The 27,227-nt window shown below is 37.1% G+C and overlaps 1 protein-coding gene across 3 annotated transcripts in view; it reads right to left on the bottom strand.

The window, feature by feature from the left end:
• Positions 1 to 5,771: 5,771 nt before the first annotated feature.
• The window catches only part of SPATA17 (spermatogenesis associated 17), a 190,897-nt gene continuing 169,441 nt past the window's right edge, over positions 5,772 to 27,227 (bottom strand). For all 3 annotated transcript variants that reach the window (XM_030868320.2, XM_060285188.1, XM_060285185.1), the window contains 2 exons: positions 9,591 to 9,673; positions 5,772 to 6,056 (listed from right to left, as the gene is read on the bottom strand). In XM_030868320.2, the coding sequence (XP_030724180.1) occupies positions 9,593 to 9,673 (81 nt within the window). In that variant the 3' untranslated portion in view covers positions 5,772 to 6,056; positions 9,591 to 9,592. The remainder of the gene's footprint in view (positions 6,057 to 9,590; positions 9,674 to 27,227) is intronic.

Genomic DNA, 27,227 nt, shown 5'->3' with positions numbered 1-27,227 from the left:
GTTAAATTTCTGTTCTTGAAGCCACCCAATCTGTGGAATTCTCTTATGGCTACCTGAGCAAACTAATACAGATAATGTATTTTTTGCCTACTCTTGCACTAGGATAGCACTTCCAAGTTCCATCTGAAAATATGTTTACCAAGAGTCCTCATCCTTGGAAGACCTTGGATGTTGTTTTCTCACATAATATGGAGACTATCAAAAGCTCTGCTTAGTGTCTCAGCTTTTAGACTGCTTTTCACAAATCACAAATGGCTCAAGAAAAAAAGGTCTTGAATGTTGGGTTCATTTCTTTTCACTCTTAATTCTCTTGGATCTTGATCAGTCTCAAGCCCTGGCTTCCTACATAGCCCTGAACTCCAATTTATATCTTTCTAGCCCCAGGAGACTGTACAAGGTCAACTTCAACTTAACTGCCATTTTATGCTTGGATTCTTGGTTTCTTGGTCCTGCGGTGTTTAAAAAATCAGAACTGCTCAAATAGGAGAAAGACAAATATTATATGACATCACTTATATGTGGGATATAAGAAAATACAACAAACTAGTGAATATAACAAAAAAAGAGACAGATTCGCAGATCTAGAAAACAAACTAATGGTTACCAACAGGGAGAGGGAAGAGGGGAGGGGCAATATAGGGGCAGAGGATTAAGAGGTACAAACTACTATATAAGAAATAAATACGCTACAAGGATATATTGTACAGCACAGGGAATTTTATAATAACTATAAATTTTTTAATAATTATAATTTTTTATAATAACTATAAATTTTATAATAACTATATATGGAGTATAATCTTTATAATAACTATAAATGGAGTATATAATACTCCATTTTTATAATTTTTTTATAATAACTATAATAACTATAGTTTTTTTATAATAACTATAAATGGAGTATAATCTTTAAAAGTTGTGAATTGCTAGGCTGTACATCTGTAACATTGTATATCAACCATACTTCAATAAAAAAAAACTCCCTTCTTTAAGTTCAATTCAAATCAAACTATTTTAATCTTCTTTTGCTATTTGTCCAGTTAAGATTTTTTAAAATTTCCTTTGCATACATCTTGATCATTTCTGTTTCTATGCTTTTGCTTATGTAATTTTCTTTGCCTGATAACCCTCTTGTTCATATTCTCAATTCAGTCAATTCAAGATCCTTATTACTATTAGGTCTTAACATTTCTCCCCTCCAAGAAAGTTTTCTTAACTATTCCCATCTCACTTTAATCCTATTTGCTTACCTTTTAGGCATGCAACAAACTTAAAAAAAAATTCTTATACTAAATAACTTTGTTTTGCTTTGAATTACTCTTCAGATTCTTCATGTCAACTGGACTTAACTTTTTAAGGGAAGTAATTTCATCTTCCATTTACTAAAGTATTTCTCTGGTCACATTACTTTTAATACAGTAATGCTCAAAGATGAAAGATTCTGTATTGAATCTTTGTTAAGCAAGGAATGAGTAAACTATCCAGGTTCCAAAAATCACAAAATGGTCTTGTTGTACATATTCCTTTCTCCTAGTCAGTGATGTTATTAATTTACAATATTAAGTATGAATGAAGGACTACTTTTTAAAAACTATTTTTTATGTTTCATTCAATTGGATTATTTTCACATGAAAAGAGGTATGAAAACTAATTTCTATTAGGTTGTTTGGAATTAAGTATGAATGCCTTGAAAATACACTAAATAGTACAGACTAATTTCCAGCTGGAAAACACGTTGACTATGGAACACTTCAAGCCTACTAAATAATCATTATTAGATATCCTCACAGGAGCTTGGGCTTTACTTGCAATTAGTATGGTCTTACAATTCCCCCTACAAGGCAGCAAAGTAACTGTTCAGCTTAGCGGTAAACACACAGTGTATGCTTCCTCTCTATTTGAATCAGTGATTTATCCCTACCAGTATGTGCAATTTTGTCATTTCCTAAAATCAGGATTCTTTAATGTACTGACGTCACTTTGTGGCAAGGACTGTTTAATGCCACAGTGTGCAAATGAACTGCATCCCACATCACGAATAAGAAGCTGAGAACTATACATTGAACTCAATGTACCGATAAGTGGCTGTATCTGTTCGCACCGGCCGCGAGGTCATTTCCTCATTAAGGAGTTGAACTATTTACAAGTGGAAGAGTGCTTAGCACTATCCTACTGTGCTCTGTGAGGGAGCCTGCTGGGGACACTGAACCCCAAAAGGAGCAAGCAAAGTACAAACCACAGATCAAGTTGGGAATTCACTCCATTCTCACAGGAAAAAGTTTGAGATTATAAAATGGGAGAACAAGTGTTTCGGCATTGTGGGCTCTTTCGCATCAAAAATCAGTCACGTTCTCGGTCCAAATTAATGTCATTGCTCTCATTTAGAGTCTTTCATTCAGAGCGTTAAGTGAGGGAAGAGTTCATTTACTACAGAAGAGCTAGAAAGCTCATTGTTGAAGATGTAACACAAAGATGTGATGAGTTGTAGTTTTAGATGAACTTAAAGCCAGGAGCTAACAGAGTTTAACTCATGGAATACAGACCAACCTAAACAACATTCTCCTGTGCTGTGCATTCATTAACTCACTCACTCATTTTGCAATACAATTGTATTCTGATTCTTTATGTAGTGGTTTATTACAAACTGGAACTTGGACCGACTGACTTCTATTGATCCAGCAGTGCTACTGCTTTTCAGGCATCACTATGATCTTACACAAGTTCTACAAAAAATTTAGTGATTTATTTTTTACTGTGCTTTCACTTTGTTCCTAAAAGGTTTTGAGCTGCTTTACACCGGAAAAGAAAATAAAATGGAAGAGAAAATTGGGGCAAAATTAAAAGAAGAGTTGGAGGAAAAAAAAAATGAGACTGAAGACAAGATTAGCACATAAAATGGACACCATATAGCTGTGAGAGGCTGGCCATGAATGTGAGGGACCAGAGTAAAAAGGGGATACAATTGGTAACAAAATGCACAATTTCCCTAAGAATTCAATATTGACTTCACAGCCACAAAAATGTATTACCACAAATAAGGATAATTACTAAAAAATTTACGGATAAAAAAGATTACTTCCCAGAAGAAACACTTTACCCAAGTAGCGATCATAACTTGATCTCAGGATCAGCCAACTTAGTGTATATCTAAACTTATATCCAAAATCATCTATAGCATAACTACAAAATAATGGGACTAGTTAGAAAATAACACTCCATAATGTGTGAATTCAAATGAGTGATGGTGTCTTTATAGGCACTTTCTTAGGAAGCTATCTATTATTTTATAGCCTCTATTTCTTGAAACATTTTTGGATGTTTCTTAACAACATTTATCCAACAGGTATTTTATTCGGTGCTTGGTGTTCTGCCTGATGTTGGATAGAGGGCATTTATCAAGAGAGACAGTATTTGCCCTCAAAGAAATTAGAGACCAGCAGGAAAGAAAGGCATTACCTGATTAACTACACGAAAGTTGATGAGTATTTTGATTTCAGAAGTACTGGAGGGTCCAGTTCTGAATACGCTTGAGGTATATGCCTTTAAACATCCACAGTGCTCTTGATGTTTTAATGGTCAATATTCATACAGAATTAGCTCATATTGGGAATGTAGGAAAGAAATTGTATATAAGCTGATGTAGTTAAGTAGTTTTCAAGAAGCAACAGACTGCTTTCCCCATTATATTCTCTACTAAGAGTCCATATTTCATTCTTCTTTCTCCTCAATGCAAAGGCATTTTTGGCTCATCTGGATACCCTCTATAAGTTATCAGGAACTTATGTGTGTGCCGGGGTGGGGGGAGGAGCAGGGAGTGTGGTGGTGAAAAACAAATACATTACACGATTGGCTACAGAGCACCTGAGTCATGCACAAGTTTGGGTAACAGTGAGAAAGATAAAACTGGCATTCTGAATCATGAAATACTTTGCAGTTCTCAAGAATATATCAAGAGCAGGAATTATTTTTCTTGGGTGTAGTGATATAACATGAGAGAGAGAGAAAGGGAGAAGAGAGAGGAAGGTAGGTCACTACATGTGAACCTTGCAGACTGGGGCAGGCCAATTTACAATTTTCTGTCACTCACAGTTTTGTTTCTGAATTTCCAGGACAGGTAACTTTGGAGCACTGAGACTATGCAATAGCTCATAATCTAATGCTGAAAGTTATTTTAAACGAATGAATTCCCAAAATATTGTGAGTCCTAGCAGCAGCATTAGAATAAGATTCCAGTCTCCTAAGATTATTATTAGAAAAGAACAGGAATTATTGATGCCCTTACTATAAAGCAATACATCTTATAAAAGAAGAAAAAAATAATCGGGGAAGAGCGAAACTAGGTTTAGTAGAGTTAGAACCCATTATAACAAGAGGCCAAGCTATATACTCCCCACTCAGCAAAAACATCGTCTTGGGTTTTGTTTTTGTTTTTCATCAGTTGTTTCCAGAGTAAATGAAGTTTGAGAGTTGAATTGTCCATTTTGTCATCTGGTATAGACGCAACGCATAACGTTTCAAAGGACCCTGATCTGCTCTAAATCTAGCTACTTCCACTCACCTCCTTACACTTTACAAGATAAAGTAATTCACAACTTTCTTCTGTTATTTTGTATAACATCCAATAATATTTTCCCATTCTGTTTCTATTCTCCTATCGCCAAATGGCAGCAAATTCCTCCTTGCAATAAATGTTGTCTTATTTTCTAAAAAAAGTCTTTATTACTTATTTGAATTTTCTACAAACCTATACTTACTATAATTCCCAACATATTCACCAAATTGAATGAATGTTATTGAATGAATGCTCTAAATGAATGTTAACTGTTTTTTAAAAAATAGCGTTAAAGATGTTTTTAAAAATGAATCTTTTCATATAAAGCTTCACAAATCATAACCTCTCACATAATACCTCATTATACCAAAGCGTTTAAAAAAATCTAGCTTAGACTATCATAATGAGAAGGGCAAGGTTACAGACTGAATCACCGACTTGTCATGTAGCTTTGAAGTGGGCAATGTTCAGACTCTTTCTAATTCCAGTAATTGTCTTACAAGTTCATACTAAGGTCAGAATTAACAAATACTCACCCAGCATCTTCAAAACACCTAATAGATTGTGAATTGTTATTAAAGATTCAAAGGGCTAGGAGGCATACTCTAAAATTTCATAATCTAATCAGACACTTATTTTTCAATCATAAACCACTTACTAAGTGAATACAATGAGCTGGATAGACCCTGCAAGCAGACGACCTCTTTGCAGCAGAGACCTGCAAATGTCTTCTCCGTCTGAGGGTGTCTATGTTTCTGTTGCCACACTCACCGGGGTCTGTGTCTCTGTGTCTCAAGTTCAACATCCTGAGGGGGTTCGAACTGGTCTGACGAGTCACTGTTTCCCTCAGAGCAGAGCTTTCATACCATACCACTTTACCCCATTCATTCTTCAAACCATTCATCACTCATTCTTCATGCTAGCTGCCCTTCACTTGGGCTCCCAACACTGGTGTGACTAGGATGACGGGGTCAGAATATGGCCACTTCAGTGGAACCATCTATGGCACTTTTGGTCACCAGCGGCCGTGGCTGTGACAGACATTCTCAGACGTAAAAGACCCACTCTCCATACACACACACACCATATTTATATATATATATATATATATATATTTTCATACTGTAATTAATTCATGAGTAGTCAGCTGTAAAATATTATTTTATTGAATCCTAATAAGTACGGTTTAAGTGTATTTTCTGTAGGATCCTCATTCGTATTTTCCTTTTAGAACTGTAGCGTTTTTAATGAATCAGGGATGGTTCCAGTTTCTTCTTTGGACAGAAGGCGGGAGGGGGAGGAGAGAGAGATACAGAGAAAAGGGAGGAGGGAGACAGAATGAGAGAGAGAGAGAGAGAGAGAATAGGAAATACTTCAAATGTTGAGAGACTTGTGGCAAGGTTGTTCAGCAGCCATCAAAGTAGAATCCAGGATTCCAGGCAGTGGGGTCTTCTATTCAACACACTTCACACCATTACCTCATTTTTACATTTTGTCTCATTTTCTAAAATCAAAACAGTAAAATGAAAGGAGAAAAAGAACCCAATAACATGAGTTCTCAAATTCTCTAAATATTCCTCACTTAGAGTTAAGCTCAGTTAAGAGTCTAGGATGCTACACCCCTGATTTGACTCATTTCTATCCCTGCTGGAATTACCCTTTTCTCTGAACTCTGTCTACACTGCTGCAGGTCCTGGTCAACAACATTGCTGGTGTGTGCTACCAGACACACAGAGTGTTCAGCCAGCCTGCCTCAGTCATAAGGGAAAACAGCAGAATGTCTTCCTAGAGGTAAGTGGGTTGTTATATCATCTTTAGTCAAAGGATAAAGATACTAAAGATAGGGCTTCCCTGGTGGCGCAGTGGTTGAGAGTCCGCCTGCCGATGCAGGGGACACGGGTTCGTGCCCTGGTCCGGGAAGATCCCACATGCCATGGAGCGCCATAAATTCACATAGTGCCAAACTGAATAACAAGGTGTAGTAATTTTTTCTTGTTGAATTAAAAATGTAACCCTAACAGGCACATATGTAGCTTCTATGCCTGGTTATTATTCTCCCCTCATGTATCTTCCTTTTCCTTACACAGCGGCTGAGACCATATTTCCTCTGGAAAAAGACAATGGAATTTTAGCCCTTTCCCAATTCAGGTACTAACCAAACTTAATTTTCATTTTTATTTTTTTTCTCGGCTACTTGAGTCATGCCTATGCCAAATTCCTATGAAAAGGGGAAGCAAGGACATTATTTTTCATGCATAACAAATAATTCCATTAAAGCTAATCATATATGGCCTCAAAACTGAACCACTTTTTAGCAGAATGAGAGCCTGGGCCAAAGCCCATCTCAAAGAAGAATGTGAAAAAAGTGAGAAGCACATAATGCAAGAAAACTCACACTGATGTTGGACTAACCAATGATTTCATCTTATGGTGCTAATTTTTCTCCATTCTAATCTTTAAAGAGACTCTTCTGTCTGGAAAGATGAATGGAGCTGAAAAGATGGCAGCGCAAGCTGACAGGATATAGCATATTCTGATTTAAACAAAGGTGCCTTTGGGAAACTATCAAAGGTTACAAAAGTGAGTAGTTATACAGAAAAATTAAAGAAATTAAAAGGAATCATATTATCCTAGTCAGGGAGTAGATTTTAAAATATGTGTGTGTTTAAAATCTAATTCACTCTGTACAATTTCAGTGGCTGAAGTCTTAGTGCATTAATCAAAATGGGTAGGTGTGGGCTCTGCTTATCCTAAACTCAGACATGCTAAAGGAAAGAACGATTAATCTGATAAAGGTATCACTATTTCTAATTGGACTGACGGGCAAGTGTAGTGTGGGTGTACGAGGCAACGTCAGGTGAATTATAGCGAAGTGATGAACTACCTTGAAGATGAAGCAATCAAATAGATAGCTCTAAAAATTACCACGGCATCTTTATTAAACACTTTGGTGCAAGTGTTCCTGTCTCGGCCTTCTTTACAAAGAGCAGAAGCACTGTGTTGTATTTGGTGAAATTAAATCTTAATAGGAGAGCATCAGCTAAGGCTGCTACCCTTCACTTACCAAAATTAAATGCTAGATATTAATTTCCTTTCTAAGAGGAGGAGATGACATTCTGATAATACTTTCAATTCACAAAATAGTTAAACATCCAAGAGAAGAGTTAGCAAACAGTTTTTAAAAATGTCTCTCACATATTTGTATCTGTGCATTGTGCACCCTTTTTAATTAAAAGTAACGTAAAACGTTTGTTACTCATCCTTGTCTTTCTTATAAATAATTTAGCAAGTCATTATTTTGTCTGCAGAAAAAAAGATAATTGTCTCTGAATTATTATGATTGAATTGAATAAAGTCAAGATGTTTTTAGAAAAAACGATAATTGTCTCTGAATTATTATGATTGAATTGAATAAAGTCAAGATGTTTTTGTAATTGGTAGAGAAGAGCAAGTAGTTCCTATTGTTTAATAATCTGCTTTTGTCTGATTAGATAAAAATTTCAAAAAGTGAGACCATAAAGAAATATCTCCCCAAAATGTACCCCTAATCTCACTATCAAGAGATAACTACCAGTAACATTTTTGCCTTATATGAATGTATACATACATATGTAATACATAAATAAGCACATACAAGTGTGTTTTTTATACATACATACACATTATATATATGTGTGTGTACACACACACACACATACACACACGCACATATATACATGTTTTTTAATGGAATCAGACTACATAGTTTCCTTTGAATCCAGCTTTCTTTTCTTAGAAATATATTGGAGGCATTTTTTCAAATTAATAATAAAGATCTATGTTAACATTTTTAATGTTTTCATAGTATTGCATTTCATGTGTGTTAGCATTTATTTAACTTAACGTATACTAATGAGTATTCAAGTTGTTTTCAACCTTTGGCCATTATGAACAGGATGTATCTTTGAATTAAAATCTGAAATCATACACAAATATGAAAAGTTTTATTTAGACTACTTCATGCTGTGAGTCACAAATACTAGATAAATGCTCCAATGGGTGATGGTAATTATTTTATAAACCTTTGAAACTGTAATTCCACTCAGCATTATATGTATGTTTCTCCATTAACTCAGAGTATTTCATATTTCCCCTCACATATGCCTTTGAAGGAGTTAAAAGGTGGTCATTTCTATCTACATTTAACATACTGACTTCCCGTTGGAGCATCCAAAGTTATAAATGTGGGAGAGGCAATACTAACTAAATCTAAGGAACATAGTTGCTTGCATCTACTTTGTGTTCTTTCCAATGGACCAGAGCTTTCCCCTGGTTCTTGGTGTGGGAGGAGCCCTGGGGAATTAACTAGCCTGATTTCTCATTCCTGCCTCCTTTCCTTCAATTGCAGTGATCTTTTCTGTCTTCATCCAGTATCTCCTTTAAATTTCGCTGATGTCAGAATACCTCCTATTAGTCTCCCTTTGATTGTAATCACTTCTCTACTCTAAAACACCTTAGCAATTAAATACAGCATTCATTGAGAGTTTATTTTGTGATCTCGAATTTTATGTGGGTATCTCTGTTCTTCTCTAGTCTGTAAGCTTTGGTCATCAGAGACCCAAGATGCTATTTATTTGGAATCCACTAAAGGCACCTTGCACTTTAAGTAACACACATATTGAATACAGTAGTTTAAACTATACTGTATCTATACAGTAATGAGAAATATTTGAGCTTTTGGACACCATCAATACTTTCTCATTATATTACGTAAAACTACTTATTTACTGTATTAATTAATTTAAAGAGAAAGGGTACTTCAGGTAGTTTTCAGTTCGACTTTGAGTTCATTTTGGAGAAGAGATTTGAAACACAAAATCCATGATTTTTGAATGTTGAAAACCATTAGAGTAGAATGAAAGAAATATATGGAGTTGTATTACCTATAAATATTATTATAGCATGTTTTTTTTAAATGCTTGATAGTTAAATCAATCTCATTTGATTTTTTGTTATTTACTGTAGCATTTTTGAAGTACCTTTTAGCAAAAATGCATACCTTTATACAATTTGTCCAGCTTTTGAATACAATTTTCCGTACTTTGAGAAGAGATCAAATGATGGCAATACAGTTTGGAAATCCTAGGAGGAAAAAGATCAACAATTACCAAAGAGGTCATGCTGATTTCTTATGTTATTTTTGTTATAATTTAAATTATATTAAATTGCTAGATGGATATCATTTAACTGCACTTCAAATTTCCCATCATGCCCTCAAATAAAACAAAATTAGCAGGCAAGCTTTATCAGTTGAAAGTCAGATATATGGACACTTTCTTAAACACATAGTTTTTATGAGCTGTGGATGGCCGCCTGGAGAAGCTCTGAGCAACACAATGACATAGCCACCTGTCTTCACAGAGCTCACAATCTACATGTTTCTCCTTGATCTTGATAATGATGTATTTGGCTCCTTTTCTGACACGATTTTTCTTCTACATTTCCCCTCATTGAATCGTCTCTAGCAACAGCTCTGCTTACTGAACACTCTGCCTCTCAGTCTTTATACTTAGAGTTGCCTCCACCTAGACGGCTTTGTCTCCAGTTATTCTCATGGTTCATTCCTTCCCTTCATCACATACCTGTTCAAAGAGATCCTCCCTTACTACCTGCACATAAAATAGTACCCCTGAAACTTTCTATCATTTTAAATGGCTCTATTTTCTTCATAGCAATTACCATTCTTTGATACTATATATTTATTTTGTGTCCCACATGAGATGGTAAGCTTCAAGGTAGGTACCTTGTTTGTTTTGTGCAAAATGATATTTGTTGACTAAATGAATGAAAAAGGAAAGGTGTTATACCCAAATAATTATAATAGAAGGCCACCTGTGATAAGTATCACAGAAGTGATTCAAACAAATGCTGAAGAAGTTCAGAGGAAGAGAGGACAAATCATTTATTGCTGAGTAACCAAAGAAGCAGCATTTGATTGAGGATAGAAACGAATGCTTTTCATGCATGTGAAACAGGCAAAGTCGTTAAAGAGGTAAAGTACTAAATCGACGGTGGATACTGTAAATAAATGGTCAGACTATATAAAAGTATATGTTTCTCCTTTGTAAAGCAGGCTTATCCTCAATGGAAATGATTTTGGACAATTTTATTTTTCTTAAGAAAACCTTGGAAGGAAGGACCTCTGCCCAGGGTCAACCTCTTTAGAAGGTTCCTACCTTACAAACACACAGACAATAAATGTATTAAAGAACATGCAGGAACCTCTGTCACTAGGGATCTGGCTCTCCGCTCCAGTACAACAGAGCACCAACCCTAAATATCTGCTTTTATGAATAAGCCCAGGGCTTAATAATAAGCCTATTCAGGCCCCAGGGAAAAGCCCCACGTCTGTTGCTTTGTGTTTATGAAACAAAAGTGACAAAGCCCAAGTGACATGAAGGACAAGAGGTTGTAACAGACACTGCTTTCGAGTACACAAAGAATTTGTGTGACAAAAATGCTTAGCTAAAAGACAAATTAATTAATTCGAATAAAATCCTTCCTTTTGGATAGCATGAATGCAATAGAACTTTATATAATGAAGTATTATTTTCTTGTGGTGCTGAAATCCATATTCTGGCTTTCTTTTTATTTGAAATTGTGATTCTAGGGGTACTCAGGAATCAACATAGTGTTTGCAAGAGTGGCGCATGACATATCGGGAATATTTTGCAATAGTAAGTAATTCATATTACTCTTAAACTTGAATGTATGAAGTTAGGTATATGTGAGAAGCATGATAGTGATTCTTTAATGTCGGCACTTGATGAACCCTGAAGACTAGAACTATGGATGGTTTACGTTTTATAAATATATATGTATAACAATAACGTAGGTTTCAAAAAAGTAAATGAAAAGGTTTGTTTCATGCAAATGATCTTAAACTTTTGATATTTGTAACTACTTTTTAAAAATTTTACTATAATAAATCATTTTGGATATTTAAAAAAATTTATTTCTAATTTTTCCCTCTTTTAAAAAAATGAAGTATAGTTGATTTGCAATATTATATTAGTTTCAGGTGTACAGCATAGTGATTCAGTATTTTTATAGACTATACTCCATTAAAAGTTATGATAAGGTAATGGCTATAATTCCCTGTGCTATACAATATATCCTTGTTGTTTATCTATTTTATACATAGTGGTTAGTAACTCCTAGTCCCATACCCCTAATTTGTCCCTCCCTTCTTCCCTCTCCCCTTTGGTAACCAGTAGTTTGTTTTCTATATCTGTAAGTCTGTTTCTGTTTTGCATATACATTTGTTTGTATTATTTTTAGATTCTGCATATAAATGATAAAATGTAGCATTTGTCTTTCTCTGTCTGATAAACGTTAGAAATTCAGCTCTACATGAAATGAGGAACATTAGAGAAGAAATAAATGAAGGTAAAGATCTTAATTGATCTTACAGATAACAGTCTTGTTCAAAATAATAATAATAACAACAATATAATCAGTGATTATAGCTTATGGATAAGGTAAATAAATGACAGCAATATTATAAGGGATGGAAGGGAGGAGTTGGGAATAATCTGTTATAAGGTAGTTGAACTACCCATGAAACAATATAGTGTTATTTGAGAGTGGACTTGGATTAGTAAAAAAACACAAACAGATTAAAAGTAAAGGCATGGAGAAAGATATACTATCTAACATTAAGCAAAAGAAAGTTAAAAAAAAAGAAAGTTGGAGTAGCTATATTAATTTCAGATAAAACAGACTTCAGAGTAAGGAAAATAATCTGGAATAAAGATGGGCATTACATGATAAAGGGGTCAATTCTCAAAGAAGACATAACTGTCCTTAATGTGTATGTACCTAACAACAGAGCACCAAAACACATGAAGTAAAAACTAATAGAACTGCAAGGAGAGGTAGACAAATTCACTCTTGTAATTGGAGGCTTCAATACCCCTCTGTAAGTAACTGATAGATCTGGCAGGCAGAATGTCAGTAAGGATACAATTGAACTGAACAGCACTATCACTCAACTGGATCTAACTGACATTTATAGACTACTTCATCCAACAATAACCACACACTCTTCTCAAGCTCACATGGAATATTCACCAAGATAGGCCACATTCTGAGCCATAAAGTATACCTTAACAACTTCAAAAGAGTAGACATCATACAAAGTATGTGTTTAGACCACAATGGAATTAAACTAAAAAGTAGTAACAAAAAGATAGTTTAAAATTCCTGAAATATTTGGAGATTAAACAATACCCTACTAAATAATAGAGTCAAAGAAGAAGCATCAAGAAAAAAAAAATTTCAACTAAAATACAACTTGGCAAAATTTGTGGGATGCAGCAAAAGCAGCGCCTACAGGGAAATTTATAGCATTGAATGCATATAGTAGAAAAGAAGAAAGATCTACAATCACTAATCTAAGCTTCCACTTTAGGTAACTAGAAAAAGAGCAGATTAAATCCAAAATATGCCAAAGAAAATAAAATCAGAGTAGAAATTGAAAACAGGAAATCAATAGGAAAAAAATCAACAAAACCAAAAGCTGTTCCTTTGAAAAGATCAATAAAATTGATAAACAGCTAACCAGACTAAGAAAAAAGAAAGAAGATACACATTACAAATATCAGAAATGAAAGATGTACCATCACTACTGATCCCATGGACATTAAAAGGATAACAAAGGAATTTTTTGAACAACTCTGTTCATAAATTTGATAACTTGGGTGAAATGGACTAATTTCTTGGAAGTCACAATCTATCAAAACTCAAACAAGGAGAAATAATCTAAATACGCCTATAACTATTTTAAAAATTGAATAAATAATTAGTAACCTTCCAAAACAGGCCCAGATGATTTCACTGGTGAATTATACCAAAAAAGGAAGAAATGATACCAATTCTGTATAATTTATTCCAGAAAACAGATGTACAGGAAGCACTTCCTGACTCATTCTTTTCACCATCTATAAAATGAAGAAATCTTACAGGGTTGGTGTGAGGATTAAACAGGATAAAACATCTAAGCACTAGCTTTTTCCTCCATCTTTCCTTCAAGGGTAAAAATCTATTCATAGTCTATCCAACATGTGCTTTTGAAAGTTAAATTAAATTCCATTGACACATATGAGAGACTGATTATAGTGCAATAATGTAGTGAAACAGGACTGAAAGGATCTTGATTGTATCCTCCATCAGTAAAAATATTTTAAGCATCCTCAATATAGTTTTGGTTATCTGCTTGAAATTCTGTATGTGTAATACTGTGATAGTAAAATATAATGTTAAATGATATACAAATGAGGTAAAAATAAATAGAAATTATAATATTTTCTTCCCTCATTCCTTTGGATCTTCTTGTGTACTTAGTTTTGGGCTCCTCTAATATAATGAATGAAGCAACAATTAATTCTGTGTCATACTTTAACCTGTGCATTCCACTAACATTTGAGCATCTACAGTGTGTCAGCACTACGCTAGATAGCTTCCCAACTATCTAGGTAACCAAAACTTAGCTGTGTCTTCCCAGGATCCCTCACAGGCTAGTGGAAGAGTCAGAAAATAGGCATTTATAGTTGTGTAGATAAGCAAGGATTGACTCTTCAAGTACCTATACTCTACATCCCCTGACAGAAAATCTTTCACAAATCCTTTATCACTCTTATTTTATTTAAAAGCCCACTTTCTTACTTGGCCCTAGTCAACCAATAACTGTTACCTCTGGTATAGGAAGAGGTGAACACACCATTAAGACAGCTTTGGTTTTGGAAAAAATCTGATGCTGGTTCTCATTTGTTTATAATATTCCTTGGCCAACATGTTATGGGAAAAAACAGGCCACCATGTTATGGGAAGATATTTATGAGCTCAAGAAAACCACCTGCACGATACTTGTACATTGTCACTTTTGAAATGGGGGGGTGGGGGACAGCTTTCCTGAAAAATAACCTCATCAAGATAAAACACTGGGGATGTAATTCTAAATGCTGCCATAGCCCTTGCGTGCCAGAGCAGACAGCTTTTGCTATTAGCTTTTGACCAGCCAAACACAAATAATCCACTGCCAAAATGAGCTCCTTGGGACAATTTAGGACTCTTTAGAAGTGAATGGCTCTTTGAGCTGGAATGCAGCCCAGGTCCATTTTCAAACCCAAGTCAAAATGACAAAGAGCAAATTTCCTGGGCCACTCACCCCCTAAGTGTAGGATTACTTTAGGTTGGCAGCTGCACTGTTTAACTAGTTATTTAAGGCTTTTCATCAGATACTCATGACCAGCTTCAATGTTGGTAAGCAGGACGGAGCTGATACACTATAGTGGACAAATCCTCCAAGATTAGAAGGACAAGATGGAAATGAAAGGTTATGCACATATTGTTCAGCTTAAAATGTTTTTTATATATTCAGCTCTAAGTTGATTAAATACAGGAAAATATTTCCTGAATGAGACCATAGTTAAGTCTGGCTAGGGCTTGGGATTTTCCATAATCTATAAACAACAGTTCATAGACAGTTTTAAAAGATCACCTGGCATTATTCCTGCGTGATCCAACTTTGCTTTCATTGCATGTAGAAAATTCTGTGATGGCAAGATCATCTCCACTGTTGCGACAACAGAACATACATGCAATGGCTAAGAGCTGTAGCAGTTTTTCTCTTCTTTCTGTTCACTATGAGTTTTCAGGAAAACATTCTAAAGCATTCTCTATTATTTGTGTTCTTCTCAATTCCCTAGATTTAGGATTTACTATGTATTTTTTCAATTAAACTATTTGTATATGTTTCTGAAGAAACAACTTTTAGCTGACATTGAGTTGACAATGCAGTGTCAGTCTGAACCTAGAAAGGAAGCCAAGTTCATTTGTATATTAAATTATGTCACAGTCTCACTGAGGGTATTTGCACCGGTGGTTTGAAAACTTTATGATTTCTATTCTGAGGCAGGATTGCTTTGCAGCCAAGCTGACTGGGTGCTTGGTGTCCTCTTTGAAAGACAGAGATGAGAGAGACCTTTAAGATGGCGGAGGAGTAAGAAGTGGAGATCACCTTACTCCCCACAAATACATCAGAAATACATCTACATGTGGAACAACTCCTACAGAACACCTACTGAATGCTGGCAGAAGACCTCAGACTTCCCAAAAGGCAAGAAAATCCCCACGTACCTGGGTAGGGCAAAAGAAAAAAGAAAAAACAGAGACAAAAGAATAGGGACAGGATCTGCAGCTCTGGGAGGGAGCCGTAAAGGAGGGAAAGTTTCCACACACTAGGAAGCCCCTTCACCGGCAGAGATGGGGGGTGGGCGGGGGGGAAGCTTCGGAGACATGGAGGAGGACACAGCAACAGGGGTGCGGAGGGCAAAGTGGAGAGATTCCCGCACAGAGGATCGGTGCTGACCAGCACTCACCAGCCCAAGAGGCTTGTCTGCTCACCCACCAGGGCGGGCGGGGCTGGGAGCTGAGGCTCGGGCTTCGGAGGTCAGATCTGAGGGAGAGGACTGGGGTTGGCTGTGTGAACACAGATTGAAGGGGGTTAGGGCGCCACAGCTGGCTCGGAGGGAGTCCAGGAAAGAGCCTGGACCTGCCTAATAGGCAAGAGACCATTGTTTCTGGGGTGCGAGGAGAGGGGATTCAGAGCACCACCTAAACGAGCTCCAGAGACGGGCGCGAGCCGTGGCTCTCAGTGCGGACACCAGAGATGGGCATGAAGTGCTAAGGCTGCTGCTGCAGCCACCAAGAAGCCTGTGTGCAAGCACGGGTCACTATCCACACCTCCTCTCCTGAGAGACTGTGCAGCCTGCCACTGCCAGGGTCCCGTGATCCACGGACAACTCCCCTCAGAGAACACACGGCAGCCTCAGGCTGTTGCAACGTCATGCTGGCCACTGGCACTGCAGGCTCACCCTGCATTCCATACCCCTCCCTCCCCCTGGCCTGAGTGAGCCAGAACCCCCTAATCAGCTGCTACTTTAACCCCGTCCTGTCTGAGAGAAGAACAGATGCCCTCAGAAGACCTACACGCAGACGTGTGGCCAAATCCAAAGCTGAACTCCAGGAGCTCTGCGAACAAAGCAGAGAAAGGGAAATCTCTCCCAGCAGCCTCAGGAGCAGCAGATTAAATCTCCACAATCAACTTGATGTACCCTGCATCTGTGGAATACCTGAATAGACAACAAATCATCCCAAAATTAAGACGGTGGACTTTGGGAGCAGCTGTAGGCTTGGGGTTTGCTGTATGCAACTGACTAGTTTCTGACTTTTATGTTTATCTTAGCATAGTTTTTAGTGCTTGTTATAATTGGTGGATTTGTTTATTGATTTGGTTGCTCTCTTCTCTTTCTTTTTTTATTATTTTTAAAATATTTTTATTTTAATAATTAAGAACATTTTTTGTTTTAATGACTTTATTTTATTATTATTTGTTCTTTCTTTCTTTCTTTTCTCCCTTTTCTTCTGAGCCATGTGGCTGACAGGGTCTTGGTGCTCCAGCTGGGTGTCAGGCCTGAGCCTCTGAGGTGGGAGAGCTGAGTTCAGGACATTGGACCACCAGAGACCTCCTAGCCTCAAGTAATATCAATCAGTGAGAGCTCTACCAGAGATGTCTGTCTCAATGCTAAGACCCAGCTCCACTCAATGACCAGCAAGCTCCAGGGCTAGACACCCCATGCCAAACAACTAGCATGACAGGAACACAACCCCACCCATTAGCAGAGAGCCTACTTAAAATCATAGTAAATTCACAGACACCCCAAAACACACCCACAGGACACAGTCCTGCCCACCAGAAAGACATGATCCAGCTTCATCCACCAGAACACGGGCACCAGTCCCCTCTACCAGACAGCCTACAAAACCCACTGAGCAAACCTTAGCCATTGGGGGCCGATACCAAAAACAACAGGAATTATGAACCTGCAGCCTGCAAAAATGAGACCCCAAACACAGTAAGTAAAGCAAAATGAGAAAAAAGAGAAATACACAGCAGATGAAGAAGCAAAGTAAAAACCCATCAGACCAAAGAAATGAAGAGGAAATAGGCAGTCTACCTGAAAAAGAATTCCGAGTAATGATAGTAAACATGATCCCAAATCTTGGAAATAGAATGGAGAACATACAAGAAACGTTTAACAAGGACCTAGAAGAACTAAAGAGAAAACAAACAATGATGAACAACACAATAAATGAAATTAAAAATTCTCTAGAAGGAATCAATAGAAGAATAACTGAGGCAGAAGAACGGATAAGTAACCTGGAAGACAAAATAGTGGAAATAACTACCACAGAGGAGAATAAAGAAAAAAGGATGAAAAGAATTGAGGACAGTCTCAGAGACCTCTGGGACAACATTAAACACACCAACATCAGAATTATAGGGGTCCCAGAAAAGAAGAGAAAAAGAAAGGGACTGAGAAAATATTTGAAGAGATTACAGTTGAAAACTTCCCTAATATGGGCAAGGAAATAGTCAATCAAGTCCAGGACATGCAGAGAGTCCCATACAGGATAAATCCATGGAGAAACACACCAAGACACATATTAATCAAACTATCAAAAATTAAATACAAAGAAAAAATATTAAAGACAGCAAGGGAAAAGCAACAAATAATATACAAGGGAATCCCCATAAGGTTAACAGCTGATCTGTCAGCAGAAACTCTGCAAGTGAGAAGGGATGGCAGGACATATATAAAGTGATGAAAGGGAAGAAACTACAACCAAGATTACTCTACCTAGTAAGGACCTCATTCAGATTTGAAGGAGAAATTAAAACCTTTACAGACAAGTAAAAGCTAAGAGAATTCAGCACCACCAAACCAGCTCTACAACAAATGCTAAAGGAACTTCTCTAGGCAGGAAACACAAGAGAAGGAAAAGACCTACAATAACAAACCAAAAACAATTAAGAAAATGGTAATAGGAACATACATATCAATAACTACCTTAAATGTACATGGATTAAATGCTTCAACCAAAAGACATAGACTGACTGAATGGATACAAAAACAAGACCTGTAAATATGCTGTCTACAAGAGACCCACTTCAGACCTAGGGACACATGCAGACTGAAAGTGAGACGAGGGAAAAAGATATTGCATGCAAATGGAAATAAAAAAAAGCTGGAGTAGCAATTCTCATATCAGACAAAATAGACTTTAAAATAAAGACTATTACAAGAGACAAAGAAGGACACTACACAATGATCAAGGGATCAACCAAGAAGAAGATGTAACAACTGTAAATATTTATGCACCCAACATAGGAGCACCTAAATACATAAGGCAAATGCTAACAGCCATAAAAGGGGAAATTGACAGTAACAGAATAATAGTAGGGGACTTTAACACTCCACTTTCACCAATGGACAGATCATCCAAAATGAAAATAAGTAAGGAAACACATGCTTTAAATGAGACATTAAACAATTGATATTTATAGGACATTCCATCCAAAAGCAACAGAATACACTCTCTTCTCAAGTGCTCATGGAACATTCTCCAAGATAGATCATATCTCGGGTCACAAAGCAAACCTTGGTAAATTTAAGAAAACTGAAATCGTATCAAGTATGTTTTCCAACCACAACACTATGAGACTAGACATCAATTACAGGGAAAAAACTGTAAAAATTACAAACACATGGAGGCTAAACAGTATGCTACTAAATAACCAAGAGATCACTGAAGAAATCAAAGAGGAAATAAAAAAGTACCTCGAAATAAATGACAATGAAAAGACAATGACCCAAAACCTACGGGAGGCAGCAAAAGCAGTTCTAAGAGGGAAGTTCATAGCAATACAATCCTACCTCAAGAAAAAAGAAACATCTCAAATAAACAACCTAACCTTACACATAAAGCAAATAGAGAAAGAAGAACAAAAAAACCCCGAAGTTAGCAAAAGGAAAGAAATCATAAAGATTAGATCAGAAATAAATGAAAAAGAAAAGAGGGAAATGATAGCAAAGATCAATGAAACTAAAAGCTGGTTCTTTGAGAAGATAAGTCAAATTGATAAAACATTAGCCAGACTCATAACAAAAAAAAAAGGGAGAAGGCTCAAATCAACATAATTAGAAATGAAAAAGGAGAAGTAATAACTGACACTGCAAAAATTCAAAGGATCATGAGCGATTACTACCAGCAACTGTATGCCAATAAAATGGACAACCTGGAAGAAATGGACAAATTCTTAGAAAAGCACACCTTCTGAGATGGAACAAGGAAGAGATAGAAAATATGAACAGACCAATCACAAGCACTGAAATTGAAACTGTGATTAAAAATCTTCCAACAAACAAAAGCCCAGGACCAGACGGCTTCACAGGCAAATTCTATCAAACATTTAGAGAAGAGCTAACACCCATCCTTCTCAAACTCTTCCAAAATATAGCAGAGGGAGGAAAACTCTCAAACTCAGTCTACGAGACCACCATCAGCCTGATAACAAAACCTGACAAAGATGTCACAAAAAAAGAAAACTACAGGCCAATGTCACTGATGAACATAGACACAAAAATCCTCAATAAAAGACTAGAGAACAGAATCCAACACCACATTAAAAGGATCATACACCATGATCAAGTGGGGTTTATCCCAGGAATGCAAGGACTCTTCAATATACGTAAATCAATCAGTGTCAAAAATCATATAAATAAATTGAAGGATAAAAACCATATGATAATCTCTATAGATGGAGAAAAAGCTTTTGAAAAATTCAACACTCATTTATGATAAAAACTCTCCAGAAAGTAGCATAGAGGGAACTTACCTCAACATAATAAGGGGCATATATGATAAATCCACAGCCAATATCTTTCTCAGTGGTGAAAAAGTGAAACCATTTCCTCTAAGATCAGGAACAAGACTAGGTTGCCCACTCTCACCACTATTATTCAACATAGTTTTGGAAGTTTTAGCTACAGCAAGCAGAGAAGAAAAAGAAATAAAAGGAATACAAATTGGAAAAGAAGAAGTAAAGCTGTCACTGTCTGCAGATGACATGATACTATACATAGAGAATCCTAAAGATGCCACCAGAAAACTACTAAAGCTAATCAATGAATTTGGTAAAGTAGTAGGATACAAAATTAATGCACAGAAATTTCTTGTAATTCTATACACTAAGGATGAAAAATCTGAAAGAGAAATAAAGGAACCACTCCCATTTACCACTGCAACAAAAAGAAGAAAATACCTAGGAATAAACCTACCTAAGGAGACAAAAGACCTGTATGCAGAAAACTATAAGACACTGATGAAAGAAATTAAAGATGATACAAAGATGTGCTCTTGGATTGGAAGAATCAACATTGTGAAAATGACTATACTACCCAAAGCAATCCACAGATTCAATGCAATCCCTATCTAACTACCAATGGCATTTTTCACAGAACAAGAACAAAAAATTTCACAATTTTTATAAAAACATAAAAGACCCCGAACAGCCAAAACAATCTGGAGAAAGAAAAACGGAGCTGGAGAAATGAGGCTCCTGGACTTCAGCCTATACTACAAAGCTACAGTAATCAAGACAGTATGGTACTGGCACAAAAACAGAAAGATAGAGCAATGGAACAGGATAGAAAGCCCAGAGATAAACCCACGCACCTATGGTCCACTCATCTATGACAAAGGAGGCAAGGATATACAATGGAGAAAAGAGAAAAGACAAGTCTCTTCAATAAGTGGTGCTGGGAAAACTGGACAGCTACATGTAAAAGAATGAAATTAGAACACTCCCTAACAACATACACAAAAATAAACTCAAAATGGATTAAAGACCTAAATGTAAGGCCAGACACTATAAAACTCTTAGAGGAAAACATAGGCAGAACACTCTATGACATACATCAAAGCAAGATCCTTTTTGACCCAGCTCCTAGAGATATGGAAATAAAAACAAAAATAAACAAATGGGACCTAATGAAACTTAAAAGCTTTTGCACAGCAAAGGAAACCATAAACAAGATGAAAACACAACCCTCAGAATGGGAGAAAATATTTTCAAACGAAGCAACTGACAAAGGATTAATCTCCAAAATATATAAACAGCTTATGCAGCTCAATATTAGAAAAACAAACAACCCAATCCAAAAATGGGCAGAAGACCTAAATAGACATTTCTCCAAAGAAGATATACAGATTGTCAACAAACACTTGAAAGGATGCTCAACATCACTAATCATTAGAGAAATGCAAATCAAAACTACACTGAGGTATCACCTTACACCAGTCAGAATGGCCATCATCAAAAAATCTATAAACAATAAATGCTGGGGAGGGTGTGGAGAAAAGGGAACCCTCTTGCACTGTTGGTGGGAATGTAAATTGATACAGCCACTATGGGGAACAGTATGGAGGTTCCTTAAAAAACTAAAAATAGAATTACCATATGACCCAGCAATCCCACTACTGGGTATATATCCTGAGAAAACCATCATTCAAAAATAGTCATGTACCACAGTGTTCATTGCAGCTCTATTTACAATAGCCAGGACATGGAAGCAACCTAAGTGTCAGATTAATGGATAAAGAAGATGTGGCACATATATACAATGGAATATTACTCAGCCATAAAAAGAAACGAAATTGAGTTATCTGTGGTGAGGTAGATGGACCTAGAGTCTGTCATACAAAATGAAGTAAGTCAGAAAGAGAAAAACAAATACCGTATGCTAACACATATATATGGAATCTAAAAAAAAAATTGGTTCTGAAGAACCTAGGGGCAGGACAGGAATAAAGACACAGACGTAGAGAATGGACGTGAGGACACAGGGAGGGGAAAGTGTAAGCTGGGACGAAGTGACAGTGGCATGGACATATAGACAGTATCAAATATAAAATAGATAGCTCGTGGGAAGCAGCTGCATAGCACAGGGAGATCAGGTCAGATCTTTGTGACTACCTAGAGGGGTAGGATAAGGAGGGTGGGAGGCAGATGTAAGAGGGAGAGGTTATGGGGATACATGTATACGTACAGCTGACTCACTTTGTTACACAGAAGAAACTAACACAGCATTGTAAAGCAATTATACTCCAATAAATAAGTTTAAAAAAAAGTACCAAGAGGAAAAAAAAAAGAGATAAGATGATATAAAAATAATGACACCCTACTCACAGGTTTGTTAAAAGGATTATATGAGTTCATACTTATAAAGCAATTAAAACAGTGTCTGGTATATAGCAAGTAGTTAGTGTCAGCTATTTTCAAATAAGAAACTTCAAAAACCCTTTACTTAAAAAAAAATAGTTGTGGATAAATAATCCTAAATAGTTGCTTATTCAAAGGTCATTTATATTTGAGTTCAGTATACATATTCCTATTTTTAGGTAGGTACATCTAAATTCAAAAGTTTTATATTTGAGTTACTATTAATTCTTTTTCCATTTTTATATATCTTTCTTTTTCTTAATAGCTTTTTTTTTTTTTTTTGCGGTACGCGGGCCTCTCAGTGTTGTGGCCTCTCCCATTGCAGAGCACAGGCTCCGGACGCGCAGGCTCAGCGGCCATGGCCCACGGGCCCAGCTGCTCCGCAGCATGTGGGATCCTCCCGGACTGGGGCACGAACCCGCGTCCCCTGCATTGCCAGGCGGACTCCCAACCACTGCGCCACCAGGGAAGCCCTCTTAATAGTTTTATCTTTTTCTTAGTTTGTGCTCCTCTTCCACTTTTATAGTCTTGATTATGAATGCACAAGTGGGAAATGGCAGGCCAACATGTAAACTGAAGGATGAATAATGGGGTTTCTTGTTTGACCAGTCCATTGTGTTATGGTGTATATGGATTATGGCCATAGTAAAAGAAATACAAAGATATATAAGAAGTAATAAACCTAGATGCAGAAATATAGATGTACATATAAAATGTGGCCTTAACTGTTTAATTTCAACTAAAAACAATAAGAATGTTATCTAAATAGAAGTCACTGAAATGGAACATCCAACGGGAGACAAATATTGTAGTTACAATCATCTGTAGACTGTGAGTTGGTTTGATAACAAAGCTAATGATACCAGGGTAAGAGGTTCCAGTAACATGACTTCCACATACAACGGCAACCCATTTTAAGTAGAGGGAACTGGCATTAAAGGGAAAGTTTGGTCTAGTACTTGGTTAGTGTACTGGAGAATATGCTGCAAAAATGTCGCAAGATAACATCAGAATGGCTGAAGGAGAACCACGTAAGTGGGAAATACAACTGAAGCCACAATTGTGACGTTCTTAAATACTAAGAGTTTCTTGTAGGAAAGAAACTGAGTGCATCTAAGTAAATAAGTATTCTAAGGAAACTCTCAAGAGGGGGGATAACTGCTAAAAGACAGGACGCATTGTATCCTGAGTTTAGCCTGGTAAAAGGTAAGCGCTTCAAAAGTTTTATTTGTCTGAAGGAATGACTGAAGAACGAATAAATAGACTTGGCCCTGGGGAAACCATAAACCTGTTCAAATTTTGAGCCTCTGGAATAGCACATCCTTACTCTCTCCTTCAACCCCATCACTCTAGAAACCAAAAGGAGATGGCAGCTGTATGGCCTGGACTCCATCAACACGAGGGTCCTCTCAAAGTCCACTTCACACTCTGAGAACTTTCCTTTTCCAACTGGTAGACGTTATGCCCAGGTACCTCTGTAAATTAAGTAACTTGAGTCTAAGTGTATTTGGAGGAGAAATAGAGAAATCAGAAGAGGGGGGAGAGAATATAGTAGAGAAAAATTAAGTAACATATTTATGTATGAGGTCTATGAGGTAATGGAGGCGCTCAGTAAATCTTGATTGAATAGAAATATGTCTTCTTGCTGTGACCCCAGTTTTCAAGGATGGTAATACCTAGATTCATCAGTAAATAGGCTATAAAGGATGTGTTCAACGATGTCTTCTTTATAAGAACACTGTTACCATCTATCTACATTATTCAGATTCCTTATTTGCAAATTCACCTACTGAATAAAATTTATTTGTAACTCCAAAATGCATATTCACAGTGCTTTCAGTCATTCATAGATACAAGCAGAGAGGTGAAGATTTGAGGCACCCAGCACCCACACTCCCAGCCGAAGCCTGTCTTCTCATTTCAGCTCTCACACTATAAACAGGGGTCCTTTCATGTTTATTTAGTGTCCCCTTTTTCACATTTTCTTGGTGAGTTCTCTTTTTAAAGTAGACCCCAAGCATACTGCTGAGTGCTACCTAGCATTCCTAAGCACAAGAAGGTTACTGTGTGCCTTAAGGAGAAAATACGTTTATTAGATAAGCTTCATTCAAGCGTAAGTTATAGTGTTATTGGCCAGGAGTTCAACATTAATGAATCAACAATATATATTAAATCAGGAGTCTTTCAACAGAAATACACATGAAACAATGTTATGTATTGACCGGGTGACAAAAATGTTGACCAGAGGCTCTGAGGAACCTAACCCTGCACTTCCCTTAGGAGCAATGGCTCAGTATTTGTTGATTCTGTGTTTGTAGTGACTTCATAGAACATAACTATGGCAAGTACAAGAATAGACTGTAACTCTTCAGTACAGCCAAGCTCCATCATGACATACTTACTGCTGCATGTACTTACATATTCTACCAGAATATTACAAATAGCATGCCTCGTAGAACACAAGTAACACTGAACAAACAAATGAATGAATGAGAACATGAATAAAAATATGACCTAATGGATTCAAAATATTGTTTAGTATCCTTACGGGGTGGGTTGTAAATAACTCTCCATGAACATTAACCATAAATAGATTATAATCTGAAATTTTAGTTTTATAAGAAATGGTTTTCATTTCAGTATAATTTCTCTGAGATTAAACATAAGATAAAATTATAAATGAAGCTTTAGGGGAGGGTGGGACGAATTGGGAGATTAGGATAGACATATATACACTACCATGCATGAAATAGATAGCTAGTGGGAACATGCTATAAAGCACAGGAAGCTCAGCTTGGTGCTCTGTGACAACCTAGATGGGTGGGATGGGGGGTGGGTTGGGAGGGAGGTCCAGGAGGGAGAGGATATATATATACATAGAGCTGATTCACTTCATTGTACCGCAGAAACTAACACAACATTGTAAAACAATTATACTCCAATTAAAAAAAAAATTGTCAACTGAAAAAAAAATTATATGATATTCAAATATCAGTGTCCATAAATAAAGATTTATCATAGCGTAAATATATATATATACACACACACACACATAAATGAAGCTTTAATAAACAGAATTCAAATAGCCCTCTACTAAACTTAGATTGTCATATTATCACCAGGCATTATCATGTTTGCTTAATTTCTTTCAAAAAGAATTGGTTTTTAAACATTCATTTGTTCACTCACTTACTCATCTCCTCTCTCTCTTTCCCTTCCTTCGTCTTTCTCCCTTCCTTTGTCTTCCTTCCTTCCTTCCTTTCTTTTCTTTCTTTCTTTCTCTTTCTTTCCCTCTTCCCTCTCTCCCTTCCTTTTCTTTCTTTTCTTTCTTTTTTAAAAATTTTATTTATTTATTTATTTTTGGCTGTGTTGGGTCTTTGTTGCTGCACTGGGGCTTTCTCTAGTTGCAGCGAGCGGGGGCCACTCTTCATCGCGGTGCACGGGCCTCTCACTGTCGCAGCCTCTCTTGTTGCGGAGCACAGGCTCTAGATGCGCAGGCTCAGTAGTTGTGGCTCATGAGCCCAGTTGCTCTGCGGCATGTGGGATCTTCCCAGACCAGGGCTCGAACCCGTGTCCCCTGCATTGGCAGGCAGATTCTCAACCACTGCGCCACCAGGGAAGCCCCTCTTTCTTTCTTTTTCTTTCTTTCCCTCCCTCCCTCCCTTTACTTTCTTTCTTTCTTCCTTCCTTCCTTTTTCTTTCTTTCTTTCTTCCTTTCTTCTTTCCTTTTCTTTCTTCCTTTCTTTTTCCCTCCTTCTTCCCTCCCTCCCTCGTTTCCTTCCTTCCTTCCGTTCTTCCTCAAAAAGTACTAATCCAGTGCCTACTTATGCCAAGTGCTGTTCCAGGCAGTGGGGATACAGCAATGCATAAGTCAGGCAAAAACTCCTGTCTCCATGAAACTTAAAGTTCTAGTGGGCGGAGACAGACAACATGCAAATGAGTCAGGTAATAATATGTGCTGTGAAGAAAAGTAAGACGGGGTAGGAGAGAAGGGTGAGGGCGTTAGGGACACTGCCTGCAATTCAAATCAGGTGGTGAGAAAGGCTGCTCTGTGGTGACACTTGAGCACTAACTCAAAGGAGGTGAGAATGTAACCATGCAAACGAAGAGCACAACTACAACCCCCAATTTTTTCACTACAACACTAGTGTCACTTCAAGCAACCAAAACCTGCTAAGCTACCTTCAAAAGATAGTTTTATCCGCTCTAAGACTTTTGGAGGATTTTTTCCAGGGTCTGAACCCTGTTAGTGCAGAATGTAGGAAGCATCGAGCAGTAAAAAAGTACTGCCTTTTCTATGCAGACAGCACAAAAGGGGCGCCGTGGCCTTGTATATGAACAGAGCTCCACTAATTCAGTTGAACAAGCACTGTCACATCCTAATGTTGTCGTCATACAACGTGAATGGACACCATCCCGGCCCCCAGGGATCAGGTGTGCAAGAGTCACAGTAAATGGGGCCTAGCCCATAACTTCTAATTCCCATTCGTGCATTTATATCCCTTGAGC

This window comes from Globicephala melas, chromosome 1, assembly GCF_963455315.2.
Source record: "Globicephala melas chromosome 1, mGloMel1.2, whole genome shotgun sequence".
In the NCBI taxonomy this organism is placed as follows: Eukaryota; Metazoa; Chordata; class Mammalia; order Artiodactyla; family Delphinidae; genus Globicephala; species Globicephala melas.
Note: the sequence above shows the minus strand (reverse complement) of the source record. Positions and strands in the feature narration are given on the sequence as shown.